The 17562-nt window shown below is 49.6% G+C and overlaps 1 protein-coding gene across 3 annotated transcripts in view; it reads right to left on the bottom strand.

Annotated features, from left to right (window-relative positions):
* The window catches only part of DPP9 (dipeptidyl peptidase 9), a 1325370-nt gene that overhangs the window by 244642 nt on the left and 1063166 nt on the right, over positions 1–17562 (bottom strand). For all 3 annotated transcript variants that reach the window (XM_069649353.1, XM_069649354.1, XM_069649355.1), the window contains one exon: positions 6739–6891. In XM_069649353.1, coding sequence (XP_069505454.1) covers positions 6739–6891 — 153 coding nt within the window. The remainder of the gene's footprint in view (positions 1–6738; positions 6892–17562) is intronic.

The following is a 17562-nucleotide window of genomic DNA, read 5'->3' as shown; positions in this document are numbered from 1 at the left end:
ATATGGGATCGGAATTGAGTTGATCTTTGGTGGATTGAGAGTTGCAGTGTCGATGCTTGTGAAGTAATCAGCAGTATACAGATAATACAGGGTTGCTGCTAATGGGCATCCCTGTTTTAGGCTATTCCAGGTTCTTATCGCCTCCGTCGTTGTAACTTCTTTTGGTAACCTGATCGAAACTTTCATGTTGGTGTATAATAGTTTGATCGGTTCGCTGATTTCAAGTGGGCAATTCCATTTAGCAAGTTTGTTCCATAGGATGGACCTGTTTATGGCATCGAAGGCCATGTGTAAGTCTATGAACGCTGCATAAACGGGGGCGTTGTTGCTTATGGCTTCATGTTTCAGCAGGTTTAAAGTTAGAAGGTTTACATTAGTTCCTACGTTTGCGGTGAAGCCGGTTTGTCGACTATCCAACCGGTTGGAAGCTTTCGCCCATGTGGTCAAGTTTCGTAGCAGATATGAGGCGAACAATTTTCCCAAAGGATCTAGCAGGGCAATTGGTCTAAAGTTGGCCGGGTTATCTCTGTTGCCCAGTTTATAAATTGGAATCAGTACCGCTTTGGTTCAAGTAGATGGTAATAACTTGACTGTATTTATTAAGGTTAGTATGAGATCCATTAGGTTCGCCCAAGTCTCCGGATCACGCTTCAGGGCAGCATTAGATAACCCATCCGGTCCGGGGTGCTCTGGAGGAATTTAGTTTGCCAATCATTTCTGCAAACATGTGCTTCTCCCAGGAGATGGTCCATTGATTTGAGATTGTCGCTATCTCCATATTTTCCTCGCTATTCCGCGATTTGTAAAGATTAGAAAATGTGCGATCCAATTCTTTTGGGTGACATTAGATACCATTGCTTGTTGTTGCTGGTGATTATTATTTAGCAGATACCATAGAGATCTCAAGTTCTTGTTTCTGAGTGTTTGTAGCATAGCTTTGGCATCCGTTTGCTGCAGGGCCATCACGTTTGATTTGGTCCAGTTTCTGTATGCTTGCTTTGCTTTCCAGTTGTTTTCCAGGTTTCCCGGGTTTGGATCTTTTCTCCATTTACGCAGGTTTTGGCGCAGCAATTTTCTTTTTTTAACTATTTCTTGGTTGTAGTAATGTTGGTGGATCGGTTTCTCTGTAGCAGGCTTGTTTTTTGGGAAGGGGAGAAGGACCCAGTCATAATTTATTTTCTGGTCATCTGGCAGAAGTGTTTGTTGGAATGCCTGCGGGATGGTGGCCAACAGATCTTTGCTGATTCTTAATCTGGTGTTACCTCCAACAATTTCTATCCGAGGAGGAGGAGGAGGAGGACAGGGGGCGGGCTCGTCCACTCCCGCAACTGCTATCGAGAGGATCGAGTGATCACTCTGATTAGTAGATGTTATTTGAAATTCCAATAATATGTTGGTTATGGCTGGCGATAAATATATGTAGTCGATGATGGTGGTAGCGTTTTGACCAGTCCAGGTCGGGATCAGCAAGTTCTGAGCATCATGAGGTTGCTTTATTAGCTGTAGATTTCTCATCGAGATCTCTTTAGTCCAGCTTAGGGCTCTGGTTGAAAGGTCATCAGATTGCTTAAGGAGTCCATTGGTGTCATACAGATGAATATTTAGATCTCCACAGATGATGAAGTTTATATCTGGGAATTTGCCACTGATCCTGTCCATTGTTATAAATACGCCATGCAAGAAGCAATTGTCATTAATTGCAACTGGATTCCAATGCACGTTGATTACTGCAATCATTCTGATTGACTTCAATCTTGGTTCAGGTAGGCATTCTGGGGTCGTCTCAATCATAATTTTGATGGTCAATTGTGTCCATGGATTTGTGTTTTCTGTTTCGACAAAGTTCCATTGTGGCGATATCCTCATCAGCGTCAATAGGCCTGCGGCCGCGCGGCCCCTAGAGCTTTTCAGCGCTGGGTTGAGGGCAGTAATAAATCCATCACAAGCTGGGGTTTTAGTCAGTCACGTCTCTTGAAGGCATATAATCTGGCAGGATTCTAGGAGTGAGTCTGGAGAGTCGAAGAGATGGGAAGATCCTCTCGTATTCCACGAGCATAGTTTCCATCTGTCGCTCTTTGTTTCGATTGATGGTTATGAGCAAGGTTCTGGAGGTGTCAAAGGCTGTGATGGATCTTCATCATAATCTCTCCAAAAGGGTTGTTTATTTTGTAGTTTTCTTTTAACATCACACTGGTTGGTTGATGTAGACGTGTGAATTCTTCCAGAATATAAATTAGTGCTCATATGTCGTGCTGGTCTATCATCTTGCCACTTATTATCGTCGTCAGGGCAGTTCACTTGTTGTTCATATGAGCGTGTAGTGTCATCAGCATCACTTGTTTCATCCACAGTTGGCGTTAGTGCAAATCCTAATGAGAGCAGTGGCGTGGCCATGTCTAAGATTCGGTTCATGATCTCCGGGGTGTAAAGTTCAAACTGGACCTTGTCTAGGTAATATTCATCTTCAAAACTCACTATCTTTATATCTTGTGAGTTAATTAATTTAAGTTGTGGGATTGCATGGAGCAATCTTGGTACATTAGTCCTGTTGAGTATGATGGATGTACTTGATTCATTAATACAGGCCCGTCATAGAATACATTTCTGCTTTTTCTTCCACGGATCTATAAATTGTGGTAGAATGTAAGAATCGGTCTTGTGAGGATTCCTTATGTCTTTTCTCTGGATGTCTGGAGAGTCAATTGCCGAGGCTGATGTAGACGCCTCAGTTTGTTTGTTTGTTTGTTTGTTTATTTATAACGCGCAGACCATCAGGCCCGGGGGGGCATCAGGGCGCAATTTGTACAGGGTTGCAAAAAAAGAACATACAGGGAGATAAATTACAAAAAAGTATAACAATACCGCATAATAAACAAACTTAATAATTACATATCTTACACATGGTACAGGGTCCCTAGGCTCTGCAGAGGAAGTATCCCTGAGGTAGTTGGGAAAGGTAGCAGACCGGAAATCATGCAGGGGAACAGGCGGGTTGGGTAAGTAGGACCGATGTCTGACACAGCTATTGCTGGTCAAAGAGCCAAGATTTGGTTTTATTCTTGAAGGCGTTGAAGGAGTCTTCAGCTCTGATGGCAGCGGGGAGGGTGTTCCAAAGTTTGGAGGCTAGGACAGGGAAGTCTCAGTAGTTTTATCAGACAGATAACTTGTTTCATGCGAATAGTTTGACAGGTCATCTGATATGTTTGTGAGGTCTCCTGTTTGGTGGAGAGAAGCATCTGAGATTGTTTCACAGGACAGATTTGATTCCTTTAATGAATCTGAGAGGTCAATTGCATATTCATCTATTATTCCGAGTATCGATTAATTGATTTTTGGTAGCTGTTCATTGGACTCTTGGTGAGCTGAATACGTGCTGAGGTTGAGGAGATCTTCTGTTTTCGCTTCCAGGGTGTTGGAGGGTCCTTGTCTCGGGCTTGTCATGTGGTCACCCTTTGGGTCTAATCTCATTAGATTTCTAGGGGTGCAGTTGTTCTGTTTCTTAAGCTCAGGGCCTCCCGGAATATTCCTTAAGAAGGCTCGGGAGGCTGTTTGTTTATTCCCCTTTGTTCGTTTGGTTTGAGGTTTTGGAGTCAGTTTCACCTGCTGCATCTCCTTGTAAGTTTTCTTATTTGAACATATCTGAAAAGTATCTGGAGGTTTCGGTACTCTTTACGTATCTGATCCTCCTCATTCATTCTTTTTGCTCGGACTCTGGGGACCCTTGCTCATTTTTCTTTACTTTAATGGGCGTCTTGCTTTGCTCCATACCTTTTTTTGTTCATCAGTGCTGGGAGCCCTTCAGGCTTTCCTTTTTATATTCTTTTATTTTTCTTGAGAACTAAGGTTAGGAGGATACTTTTATCCTTCTTTGCTTTACCTTTGTGAGATCAGCACACACCACCATATGTAGAGTGCTGAGGGGATAGCTAGTATCCCCTTTCTCATTGCTCCTGTAACATTTTTGTTACAGTGAAAAGCATACAATTATGGCTGGTGGCAGTGGATGTGTTCTATCGACTTTTGTGTGACTTTTGACCGCAGGCTGTATCCACAGCTCCAGTAGAACACAGAAGGGTCACCATTGACACAAAATGGTGGCTTCTTTCTTTTATCAGCATTTTTCACGTGCTTGTCCTTTCTTAGTACTATTGCCATTAAGGGTGGGGAAGGTCCTGGTTTGAGTTTTGTCTTCCGCAGGACCCCTGTGTGTAGCCGGACGAGGCTCTAATGTGTCTGCGAGGACAAGAAATCGTGGAGGCTCCCAAAACTCTGCTATCCTTTGTCTTTGGTTGTGTCTGAGAGAATCCTGTTCCCACTGGGTGCTGGCTGTCCTGACTGGACAGCCACCCGCCCCAGTTTGTAAATTGCAGGGAGAGTTTGCAGAGGATGCGTGTGAATTCCTGATAAAAGGTGAGGATCCTAAGGCAGAAGACAGTTCGACCACTGGAACAGAATAACCCGAAGAAGACGATGACCAGAGATGCCTGCAGCCCCGTCCAGCAACCGCGAAGAGACCACTGCTGTCCTGACACCGTTTTCTAATCGACAGAGAAGCTCCGAAGAGGACATCTCCTTCCCTTGGACTGGTGGGCATAATCAGTCATAAGACAACCTGCAAATTGAGCCATACCACGACATGCTGTGATCTTCCTGGGGCGCAAACTGCCAATACCCTGGGACCTGTGACCACTTTGCGGTGCATTGTCTAATAGGTTGGGGGCAATACTTGCTCTGATTTATGATTAAAGGAGGACTGCTGCAGCTACTCTTTCAGTCACTGGAACAAAGAATACTACGAAGAGCTGCAGCTCACTGAAGACCAGAGGATGAACATTGAAGGTTTCCAGCATTGCCTCTAGCGAAGTCCCACTGATGCCTGTGTCTCTGGATTGAACTCCTGAAGACCTTTGTCAGTGCTTTGATTCCTTAAGCTGTTGGTGGGATCAACCAGAGTGGACCCCACCTGGGCGATTAGTCTTGCTATCTCGGTCCAGCACTCTGGTGAGGGAAATTCAAGGAGTGGAATCTTGCCTCTGGAGATCCGGAAGGAGTCCACCAAAGTTTTGGGAGGATTCGATCTTCATAAGACGGTGCACTGCACAGCGGCCACAGGTCCCAGGGTATTGCGATTTGCAGTCCATGAATGTCACAGCTTGTCATGGGATGGCTCGAAATGCAGGCCGTCTCAAGACTGATGGATCCTACCAGTCGAAGGGAGAGAGGTGTCCTCTGCTGAGTTCTCCTGACGCTTGGAAGGAGGGGGTCGCACAGTAGCAGTTACAAAAAAGCATCTCTGGTCATCTGCAATTGGCTGCTGACATCCCTTCTCTTCTTCCTCGGCATTTCTTCAGTTCCAGTCAGCTAGCCTCAGGAACCAATCCTTTTATCCAGGAACCCAGCCAATCATAACCCATGCACCATTGGGATTGGCTGTACTTCTAGGACAGCCAGCCCCCCAGTTGGAACCAGTTCCAGGCAGGCACACCAGAAGACAAAGACCAGAACATTTTTCTGAGTCCTCTCACATTTCCAGTCCTCAGAGACACTGGAGCCTGAGCGGGCTTCACAAAGGATTCCTGGAGAAGACAAAAAGTCAAACCAGGACCTCCATCACCTAGCACAGCAGAAGAAGGAAAAGCAAACAAGAAATGGCAAAAAAAAGAATACAGCCACCAGTGTGGGTCAATGGTTACCCTTATGTGCAAGTAAAAATTTCACAAAAGTAGGTAGGATAAAACCACTGCCACCAACCATTCAGGTTAGCTGCTTGTCACTGTAACCAAAATGTAACAGGAGCAGTGAGAAAGGGGATACAGTAGAACCCCTCAGCACTCTATATAAGGTAGTTTATGCTGATCTCACAATATAAAAGTTAGGAAGGACACTAAATATCCACCTGCCCTTGGGAACATGAGTTCTTAGAAGGAAAATGACAGAAAATAAAAAGGGTAGCCTATGGGGCTCCCCAGCAACACTGCACAGAACGTGCTGTGTGATGCAAAAGTCAATTGTAGATGCCTGTAAAGTTGGAGGAAAGTTTGACTATTAAGAGCGCACTCTTAAGGATGGAGCACTCTTGTGAATTAAGCTGTGGTACACATGTTTATAAATCACATTAAGCATAATGTTGAGTTATGATTTGAAAGGACGACCAGTCCAATTTGTACAATAAAGTACAATTCAAGAACCTTAATGACAAGTGCAAATATTCTGGTGTACAACAACCTTTACATGTTTAACTAGTGATGGGCAGGGGCAGAGCCTAAGCACACCAGTTTTTGTAACTATCTTGAAAAATTCTTCTAAGTTTGATAATATATCAGAAACCTACTATAAGCCAAGCACACCTACATTCCTGAATAGCCACCTGCACAGTACCGGTATATAGAATCTGTAGAGCCACATATTGCAGATCCATGTGCTAGGCCCCCACATACTCAGCTGCATGCCCCCTTTGACAATAAGCCCTAATGCAGAAAATGGAGAGGAGGTGTACATTACACTGAACCATGAGGAGAGGAGCTGGAGAAGCACATGCAATGATAGATGAAAGTAGGAGGGTGGAAAGCCAAGACTGAAGACAGTATTAAGTAGGGGGAAAAGCCCTGCGCAATGGGAAGAAAAGTGAAAGAAGTCATATATTCAGGTTCTTTATGTTGGCCCCTACAAGATAATATAGTACCTTGCAGTGAACATATAGTCCCCAGTTTATTTACTTACAAAGGAAAGCGGACTCACCTTGAATATGTGGGGCTTGTGGATGAGTCCCATCAAGGATAAGAAGCCTCCATATGACCAGCCGTGAATAGAAACTCGACTGAGGTCTATAAACCCGTACTTTTCTGCAACAAAATGTAAACCTTCAACCTGGTCCTCAATCTCCACCTGGCCCTGAAAAAAAAAGCATATTTAGATCAAGAAACACTTACATGGCCCCAAAGAGAGACAGACGAAGGACAGTTTCAAGAAAAAAGGAATGCCATTTGCTCTTCTCTTTGTCTAGCAGCAGGCAAGCTATCCTCACCCACTGTTAGGAAAGATGTCTCTTTGGGCAACGTTGCCTCCATCGTTTCTATGGACCGCAATCTTTTTCTTTGTTTTTAAACCTGTTCTGACTTTTTGAAGGGAAATAAAGTCTACAGATTCAGTTTCCTTGCCTTTTGCTCATCTGTAATGGGGAAGGAACGAGTTACTTACCTGTAACTGTTGTTCTCCAGCATGGGTCTGGCATGGATTCACATGCTCATGAATATTCCCCATCCTCAGGCTGGGAATCCTCAGTAAAGAAAAAATCAGTATCAAGTTTCGTTTCTGATCTGTCTTTTTTAGTAGTAACCAATCACTGGTCTCTGGGTCATACTGCCCCCAGCCAATGACTGCCCTCTCCCTAAGCCCCGCCCCTGGCAGCCATCCTCAGATTTGGTAGCACGTAAAGTGGCAGTATGACCAAGTGAAGATCCGCAGAGGGGAAGGAGGGAGGGTTCGCATGTGAATCCATGCCAGACCCATGCTGGAGAACAACAGTTACAGGTAAGTAACTTGTTCCTTCTCCAGCATGGGGTCTGGCATGGATTCACATGCTCATGAATATAAGAATACATAGCAGTACACACATGCACAACCACGGGAGGTGTCAAGGCTCAACATTAAGCATTACATAAAACTCAACATTAAGCATCTCTTACCTCCTCACCAGGCTCACCTTAAGCGAACAGGTTGCGCAGCACTGCCTGGCCGACTCTGGACTCCTCCCTGGAACCCCGGTCGACGCAGTAGAATCTCGTGAAGGTGTGCGTCGACCTCCACGTAGCAGCCCTGCAGATGTCCAGCAGGGGCACACCAGACAAGAACGCTGTGGTAGCACCGATCACTCTGGTCGAATGGGCTCTCGGACAGCCAGGCAACGATCGGTTTGCCAACCGATGACAGTGCATGATGCAGCCGGAGAGCCATCTGGAAATGGAAGCCTTCGAGAGAGCCTTCCCTTGGTTCACAGGTCCAAAGTTCACCAACAGCTGTGATGTCTTCCGAAAACTCTTCGTTCGGTCCACGCAGAACTTCAGCACTCTAGCTACATCCAGCGAGTGCAAAGTCCTCTCAGCCGGCGACGAAGGCGACGGGAAAAAGACTGGTAACACCAGGGGCTCATTGAGATGGAAGTCCGAATGCACCTTGGGCATGAAGGAGGGGTGTGTCCTCAGCAGCACCCTCGGCTCGTGGAAAGTCAAGTATAGAGGCTTGCAGGAAAGGGCCTGAATCTCTCCCACGCGTCGTGCAGAGGTGATGGCCACAAGGAACGCTGTCTTCCACGACAGGAACTTCAAAGGAGCTCAATGCAAGGGCTCGAACGGCTGGCCCAGGAGCCTGGTCAGCACCACGTTCAGCGCCCACGCCGGGGCTGGAGCCTTCACTGGCGGGAACGATCGAAACAGTCCTTTCATAAACTCCTGCACCAGGCGATGAGACCACAGGAACGACTGTCCTGCAGTTCTGGTGCATCGGGAAATCGCTGCCAGATGTATCTTGATGGAAGCATGAGCTAGTCCAGCTTTGGCCAGCGACAGCAAGTAGGGTAGCACTTGAGGGGCAGTAATCCGTAGAGGGTTAATCTTCTGTGCACGGCACCAGACAGAGAACCTCTTCAACTTGTGTCCGTAGCACTTAAGAGTTGAGGACGCCCTGGCCTTTGCAAGAACCTCTCTGCATTCGGCCGGGATATCGTACCCTCCAAACTCTAGTGCTGCAGGAGCCAGGCCCGCAAATTCAGCGACTCCGGGTCGTGATGAAGAATGGCGCCTCCTTCTCTGGAGAGAAGATCTGCGTCTGTCGACAGTTTGACTGGTGGGGACGCTGACAAGTCCAGAAGGTCCGGGAACCAGATCGGTCTCAGCCACCTCGGTGTGACGAGGATCATCCTGCACTGGGACCTCTTGAGTTGGTTTATGAGCCTAAGCAGCAACGGCAACGGAGGGAACGCATACAGGAACAGGCCGTCCCAGGGGAACGAGAAAGCATCGCCGCCCATGCTGCTCGGCTGGGGGAACCTGCTGGCGAACCTCTGGCACTTGGAGTTTGTCGCCGTCGCAAACAGGTCGATTTGGGGTTTGCCCCATCACCGGAAGAGTTGATCCACTTGATCCTGGCGTAGTACCCACTCGTGGCACGGGCGCAGCTCCCTGCTGAGTGAGTCAGCGATGGTGTTTTTTATCCCTGCTAGATGAAAAGGCACCAGAAACATCCCCTGGGCAACGGCCCAGTGGCACAGATCCTGGGCTGGGGATCTGGTTCCTCCCTGCTTCCGGATGTAGAACATCGTGGTGGTGTTGTCGATGAAGATCCTCACCACCTTGCCCTTGAGGGACGCGAGGAATGACTTGAGGGCCCAGAACACCGCTCGGAGCTCCAGTATGTTGATGTGGAGCGGCCTCTCCTCCGGGTGCCAGAGGCCTCTCGCGTGAAGATCTCCGGTGTGCGCTCCCCACCCCTCCACGGAGGCATCCGTCGTCACGGTTGCCTGGTATGCTGGGGTCTGAAAGTCTGTGCCCGCCGCGAGATGTGCGCAAGTGCCCCACCATTGGATTGCCTGGCGGAATATTTCGTTGAGCGAGATCTTGTCCTTGAAGCTGCCCGTCGCTTGCATCCAACGGGCGTCGAGGAACTCCTGCAGAGGGCGCATCCGAAGACTGCACAGGCGAACCAGATAGATGCAAGAGGACATCATCCCGAGCAGGGACTTGATGGACCTCACTCTGGCCACGTCCGTGGTCAGCAGACGCAGTACCTTTCCCAGGATGGCCTGCGTTCTTTCCTCCGACGCAAGGCCAATCGCACCACTGTATCGAGCTTGGCTCCCAGAAACAGTGCGACCTGCGACAGAACGAGGTGGGATTTGGGGAAGTTTTGGATCCCCTGGCAGGCGCAGCCGCGCCGCTACTGGTGCTAGGCACTTGGTGAACACCTTGGGCGCAGACTTCAATACCGAAGGGAAGGGCCTTGAACTGGTAGTGCCGTCCCTGGACCACGAACCTGAGAAACTTTCGATGACCTTTTAGGATGGGGATGTGAAAGTACCCATCCTCCAAATCCGACGACGATAGGAAGTCGCCTTCCTTCAGCTGGCCCAGCACGTGTTGGAGGGTGACCATCCGGAACTTTTGTGCCTTGATGTATTGGTTTGGCCGACGCAGGTCCAGGATGAGACGCCAACCTCCTGTCTTCTTCCTGACAAGGAAGCATCTTGAGTATACCCCGGAACACCGGAGCGCCTTTGGGACGAGCTTGATTGCTCCTTTCTTGAGCATCGCCCTTACCTCTAACAGCAGTTGAGGGACATACGTGGTTTTCCTTCCTGGCTACTGGAGGAATTCGGGGGCACTTCTTTAGGAATTCCAGAGTGTGCCCGTGGGCCAGGGCATCCAGCACCCACCACTTGGTGGAGATGGACTCCCACACGCTGACGAACTTCGCCAGCCGGCCTCCCACCGGGGTGCTTCGGTGGGGGCCCGACGCAGCGGCCGGTTCAGTCTTGTTTGGAAGCAGCCTTGCCTCCTTGGTCTCCCTGGCGACGACAGCGAGATCCACCTGACTTGCCTCATCCCCTGTAGGCTTCTTGTGACGAGGAACGGGCCGCTAGACGGTATTTCGAGGAGCCGCCGCCGAATCCTTTGGAGGCACCTTGCTTGCCTCTGGAGTTTCGAACGGGCGGCCGCCGTTGCTGCAGAACTCCCAAGGCTCGAGCCGTCTCCATGTCGGCCTTGATGGCCTGCATCGATTTATCCACAGTCTTTCCAAACAGATTGTTCCCGTTGAAGGGCATGTCGTAAACCTTGGCTTGCACGTCCTGGCGGAAATCCGTAGCCTTGAGCCACCCCCCGTCGAAGGCAAACGCTGTTGCCCAACTGGCGGAAACCGGTGTCGGCAATGTCCGTGGCCACAGTTATGGCGTGGTCTGACGCCACCTCACCCTCCTGTAGGATCGCCATGACCTCTGCCCTCTTGTCGTCTGGGAGGAAGTCCAACAGGGGGGCGATCTTGGACCACAATTCCCTGTCGTATCGGGCCACAATCACTAGGGCGTTGGCCGCCTTAAGCATCGTCGCCGCCGATGAGAGGACTCGTCGTCCCATTGCGTCCAGCTTCTTTCCCTCGCCGTTCGTGGGGAAGTTGAAGATGAAGCCGATGCCCCCCACCCCCGCTTTCTTCTTGGCCGCTGCAGAGACAACCCAATCCGGGGTCGGCTGTGCCCTAAGGCACAACGGGGTGGCGTCGGGGACCCGGTACTTCTTCTTGTACCGGTCCCTCTTGGCAGGTGTCGTGGAGGGGTTCTTGAGGAGGGCAAGTCCCTCCTCCCAGATGTCATCCAGCAACGGCACCGCAAGGACCTTCTTCCTCTTGGCCTCGCGCTGTTGGTAGAGGAAGCCTGCCTTCCTTCTTTTCTTTGGGGCAGAGCTGAAAAAGCTCAGATGCCCTGGCAATAATGGCATGGAAGGAGCCAATCTCGTCGGGTGAGGACGCCCGAGGGATCGGAGACAGAAGGTCAGTCCCGTCGTCACCGCCGTCGTCATCATCCGTCCCCGTCGTGGCCGTGTCTGTTCCCGTGTTGTCCCTCGGGATCGGGGAAGGCGAGAAAGGCTGAGAAGGCCGAAAGGGCACTGGATGAATTCTCCTCCTCTTGTTTGGAGGGCTTCCCGACGGACCCGGTTCAGCCGGGTCATCCGTCGGGGATAGGGGTAGTCTCCTCCTTATCTCTGTGCATAAGGCTTGGATTGCCGTCAAAATGGCCGCCGAGTTGTCCTGCGGCTCGGGCTGCGACGGGCACGACGGTTGCTCCTCATCCACGGGAACCTCGTCGTCGGTGCCACCCTCGCTCTCGTTGCCCCCCTCATTGGGATTCCTCCCGTGGGACCGGGCCTCTTCCAAATTCTTGGTCAGTTCCTCCTCTGAGGTTGTGTCCGTAAGGGCCACCACCACCCCTCTTTTTACACCGGGGTCTTCACGGGGGTCTTCTCGATGGGCTTAAAAGAGGATTCCCTCTGCGGAGGCAGGGAAACTCTGGGCCCCGAGGTCACCTCCACTGGGGTAGCCTCCACAGGCTTCGCCAGGGCCGCTGCGACTCCCTCGATAGAGGCCTTAGCCGGGTGAATCAAGGCCTTCACCACCTTGGGCGCGCTTGAGGCCCTCACCTTAGGGGGAGGGTCACAGTCTCGCTCCCCTTCAGCTGGTTCGAGATTGACCGGGGCCTCTCCAGAAGCTTAGCCGGGTTCTCAGATTTTCTCTTCCCCGAGCCAGAGCGTTGGCTCGTGGTTGATGGCGTCGGTGAAGGTGCGCCTTGCCTGACAGCTGCGGAGCCCGACCGTTCGGCACCCGCGGACTCGCGGTGCTTTGCCTTCTGTTGGGCCCCCGTCGCCGGGGCGCCCTCACAGGACTTAGAAGCCTGCTCGGACTTCTTCTTCTTTTCACCTGCTGGGCTCTTGCCTTCCAGCCAGTTGGAGAGACGGGTCCGACGATCCCTCATAGTCCGATCCGACATGTTCATGCAAAACGCACAGTCCTTCTCCACATGCGTTTTGTCCTCGTGGAGGCAGTAAAGGCATTTTGAATGCTCGTCCTCCTTGAACACATTTTGTAGGTTGCATCCCGGGCAGATCCTGAACAGTTTGCCGGGAGTCGAGCTTCCCTTCTCCTGGGCCATGGTCTTCTCGTTCGCGAGGTAGGCCTCAGAAACTTCTGGAATCCTCCAAGAAGCGTAACTCAACGAAAACTTCACCCTTGAGGGGCGTAGATGAATCCGAAACGGGTCCCCGTTGATCGGAAGTAGAAACAGTGGAGCTTGAGGCTCGATTAAACCGAAAAATTAGATAAATCTCTTAGAAAAAGCGCAAAACGCAGTAAAGGCTCGAGAGCTATAGCACAAGGTCTCCCAACACTTGAACGTGCGGTAAAAATCTTAGGATGGCTGCCAGGGGCGGGTCTTAGGGAGAGGGCAGTCATTGGCTGGGGGCAGTATGATCCAGAGACCAGTGATTGGTTACTACTAAGAAAGACAGATCAGAAACAAAACTGATACTGATTTTTTCGTTAACGAGGATTCCCAGCCTGACGACGGGGAATATTCATGAGCATGTGAATCCATGCCAGACCCCATGCTGGAGAAACTGATTAATTCTTCAGACTACCAGTACTGGTAAAGTAGGTTTCCCTTTTGTGACTTTTTAACATTGCACACAGCATCGTACAATGCAGTGCAATGAGGAAACTTTTGTATTACCTTAGCTTTTTACACTTTCGATTTTCTGTTTCTTTTATATGCGGCTAAAGATAATCCTGGGCCAGCAGATACATTGGTACTATTCTTGCATTATGTTTACCGCATATGGCGACTAAATGTGGTTAGTGTCCTAAAATAGCCACGCCACAAGATTGTCGCTTGTCCTTGGGCGAAATTGCAGTTTGGCCTTCTTCCTGCCTTGCCAGGACAGGAAAGCCCATATAAGAAAGGGGGTGGGGAGAGTGAGTGAGTGTGAGTGAGAGAGTGTGTGAGGGTGAATATATATATATATATATATATATATATATATATATATATATATATATATATAGGATACATTACTCACCGTAATCGTATTTCTGATGCTTGTATCTGCTTAGATTCACATGCTGTGCATAGGCCGACATCTAGTGGAAGCTGCGGAGTATTACAGTTTGTTTTTCGAAACTCGAAAATGGGCGTCGACACAGGCGTGCCAGTAATACTATCCCTAGTGTGACGTCCACTGTACCCAAGATCCCTCACGTGTCTAGGATCCTCAGATTGTATTTTTTCTGACATGAGGAAGCATGAGGAGTAGCGTGAGTACTGATAATCCAAGCAGATAGACAGAAAGGTAAGACTACCAGCAATCATGCGCCTTCTCTCGGAGGGGAGGAAGGGTGGGTCGCATGTGAATCTAAGCAGATACAAGCATCAGAAATACGATTACGGTGAGTAATGTATCCCTTCTGAGGCTTGTGGAATCTGCTTAGATCACATGCTGTGCATAGATTAGCGAGCAGTACCAGAAGAAGGAGGTGGGATGTGAGAAGAGTCATGAGCAAACAGGTGTCTCAGAACCGCTTGTCCCACTTGTGTATCTGTCTTGGAATGAGTGTCAATGCAGTAATGCTGAGTAAAAGTGTGAATAGAGCTCCAAGTAGCTGCTTTGCAAATGGTGTCGAGGGGAACATTTGCAATGAAAGCCAGAGTGGCCCCAATGCCTCTAGTAGAGTGGGCTCTTGGCGTAAAAGGCATAGTTTTTTCAGAAAGAGAGTAACACAGCTGTATACAGTTGATAATCCACTTCGAGATAGCGCCCTTAGAGACGCGATCTCGCTCTCTGCCTGTAGCTACGGAGACAAACAGTTGATCTGTTTTCCTTAGCGGTCTGGTTTTGTTTACATAGTAGAGGACCGCCCTATGCACATCTAGGGTGTGTAGTTTCACCTCAGCCGAGCTTTGCGGGTTCTGGAAGAAAGCCGGAAGCTCGATGGACTGGTTTACATGGAATTTAGATATAAATTTAGGTGAGAACCTAGGGTGTGTGCGTAAAACCAGTTTGTCTTTGTGGATAGTAAAGAAAGGATCCTGCACTGACAGAGCCTGAATTTCACTGACCCTTCTTATAGAGGTAATGGCTACTAAGAAGGCCGTTTTATAAGTCAGGTGTTTGAGACTACTTTTATGCATGGGTTCGAAAGGGGGGCCCATGAGCTTAGCTAGCACCACATTGAGGTCCCATCCTGGCGGTGGGTTCGAAATAGGAGGGTGAAGTCTCTTTACTCCTTCCATGAAGGCTTTAACTACTGGTACTTTCCACCACGATACCTTGTTATGGGATGTGGTGTAAGCCGAGAGGCCTGCCAGATGTACTTTCAGAGAGTTAAAAACCAAACCTGCGTCCAGCAGGTGGAGCATGTATGTTACAACGTTGGAAGGAGTTCAATCAACTGGGTTGATTTGTTTATTCTGGCACCAAATAACGAATCTCTTCCACTTGTCAAAGTAACAGTGCCTTGTGTTTGGTTTCCTGGATTCTTTTAGGATGTCCATACACCTCTGTGGTAAATTGAGATGGCCAAACTCTATGACTTCAGGAGCCATGCTGCCAGGTTCATTGAGTTGGGTTCCTGGTGCACTGTTTGACCTTGTTGCTGGGACAGTAGGTTCTACCAGGCTGGGAGTTTGATGGGCTCGCACACCGCCATCCTGCGTAGGTGTGGAAACCATGGTTGTCTCGCCCACATGGGAGCAACTAGGATGAGCGTCATCGATTCCTTGTTCATCTTGTACACCACCTTCCTGATGAGAGGAGTTGGTGGAAAAGCGTACGCAAACATCCCTGACCAGTTCATCCACAGGGCGTTCCCTTGGGAGTCTGGCTGGGGGAACCTGGATGCAAATCCTGGGCATTGTTTGTTTTCCCTTGTGGCGAATAGGTCTATAGTGGGGAAACCCCACTGAGAGAAGAGATCCTCTACGATATCTCTGTGAAGGACCCATTCGTGTTCTTCTGGGAGGGAGTCTCTGCTTAGGGCATCCGCTAGGGAATTGAGCTCCCCTGGAACATGTTGTGATGACAGGAAGATGTTCCGTCTGAGTGCCCATATCCAGATTTTCTGGGCAAGCTTGGACAGATTTGGCGAACGAGTCCCTCCTTGTTTGTTCAGATAGAACATGGCTGTCGTGCTGTCCGTCCGGATCTGCACCGACAAGTTTAGCAGATGGGGCTCGAACGCCCGAAGCGCTCGGAATACTGCCAGAAGTTCCAGCAGGTTGATGTGGTTCTTGGCTACTGAGTGAGACCAGAGACCCTGAGCTGTGTGGTGGAGATGGTGAGCTCCCCACCCAGTCAGGCATGCATCTGTAGTCACCACTGCTTGTACTTCGGGATCGTAAAAGGGTTTTCCCCTTGCGAGATTCTCTCTTGTCCACCAGTGTAAGCTCTGTACGAGTGTTAGCGAAACGACCACTAGATCGTCCCACTGACCACTTGCCTGAGACCACTGTTTCGCCAACCATTCCTGCATGGGACGCATGCGCAGACGCGCGTGGGGGACCAGGTAAATGCATGACGGCATCATGCCCAGTAACCGCATTGCTTTGCGTACCGTTATTTGTTGACCTGACTGATAATGTGGAATCTGCAGTAGTATATTCCGAATTCTCTCTTCCGAAGGGAAGGTCAACCCTTTCTGAGTATCTAGGATTGCTCCTAGGAACTGTTTTGAGGTGGTTGGCACCAGACTTGACTTCTTCTCGTTGATAGAGAAGCCTAATTCGTGGAGGAGGTCGATAGTCCTCTGAATGTTTGACCTGCAAATTCCTGGGGTTTCCCCCGTTATGAGCCAGTCGTCCAGATAAGGGTACACTGGGATTGCCTCCCTGCGTAGGTGTGCAGCTGCCACCGCCAGTACCTTGGTGAATACCCTTGGTGCTGAAGCTATCCCGAAGGGCAGTACCTTGAATTGGTAGTGGCGACTGTCTACCTTGAAGCGCAAGTATTTTCTGTGGGCTGGGAGCATGGAAATATGAAAATAAGCATCTTTCATATCCAAGGTTGCCATGTAATCCCCCTTTTTTAGGAGGGGGATTACCTCTTGTAGCGTGGTCATACGGAATTTTTGGGGCTTGACATACTTGTTGGCAGGCCGTAAGTCCAATACTGGGCGCATTGTCAAATCTTTCTTTGGCACAAGGAAGTAAGTTGAATAGATACCCTTGTTTACCTGGTGTCCTGGAACGAGTTCTATCGCGTCCTTTTCTAGCAGAATGGCGATCTCCTCGAGAAGGATCTTCTGATGTTCTAAGGAGTGTATTCTTTGTCGTGGAGGGTGGTTCCGGGGACGCTGCAGTAATTCTATACAATATCCTGTGGACACTGTTGACAGCACCCATCTGTCTGAGGTGATCCCTTCCCAAGCCTGGGTGAAGTTGGAAATGCGTCCCCCTACTGGGGTTGCGTGAGAAGGGACCCTGAACGGAGCGTCACTGCTTTGGTGGAGGCGTGCCCCCTCCCTTGTTGGGGCTGCCTCTGCCTCTTCCACGACCTCTCTTGTTACCCCTGCCGTAACTTTGGGTAGACTGCTGGTTGTTGTTCCATTGTGTACCCTGTCCTTGGGCATAGTTGCCTCTTTGTGAATTTTGGCCGCGTGGGCGACGAAAATTACTATTCCCCCCTCTGGTTAGGGGGTTTGTTGGTAAGCTGGCCAAGGGATTTGAGAGTCTCGTACTCGTCCTTGGCATTCTTAAGTGCGTCTTCGACCGCTTTCCCAAACAATAGATCGGGTTCCACCGGCTTGTCTATTAATGAAGCCTGGGTTTCTGTTTTGAACCCTGACTGCCGTAACCACGCATGTCTCTTGATAACAGTACCTTCTTCTATCAATCTTCCTGCGTTGTCCGCGGCGTCGAAAGTTGCTTTTAATATGCAGCCAGACACGGCTCTCCCTTCTGCCGAGATCCGAGCCAACTGGCCCTTTAACGGTTCAGGAGCAGAGGCTATGAGCGCCGCAACCTCTTCCCATTGA

Source organism: Ambystoma mexicanum, chromosome 1p, assembly GCF_040938575.1.
Source record: "Ambystoma mexicanum isolate Mex_15411 chromosome 1p, UKY_AmexF1_1, whole genome shotgun sequence".
NCBI lineage: Eukaryota > Metazoa > Chordata > Amphibia > Caudata > Ambystomatidae > Ambystoma > Ambystoma mexicanum.
This window is presented reverse-complemented; position numbering and strand designations above follow the sequence as displayed.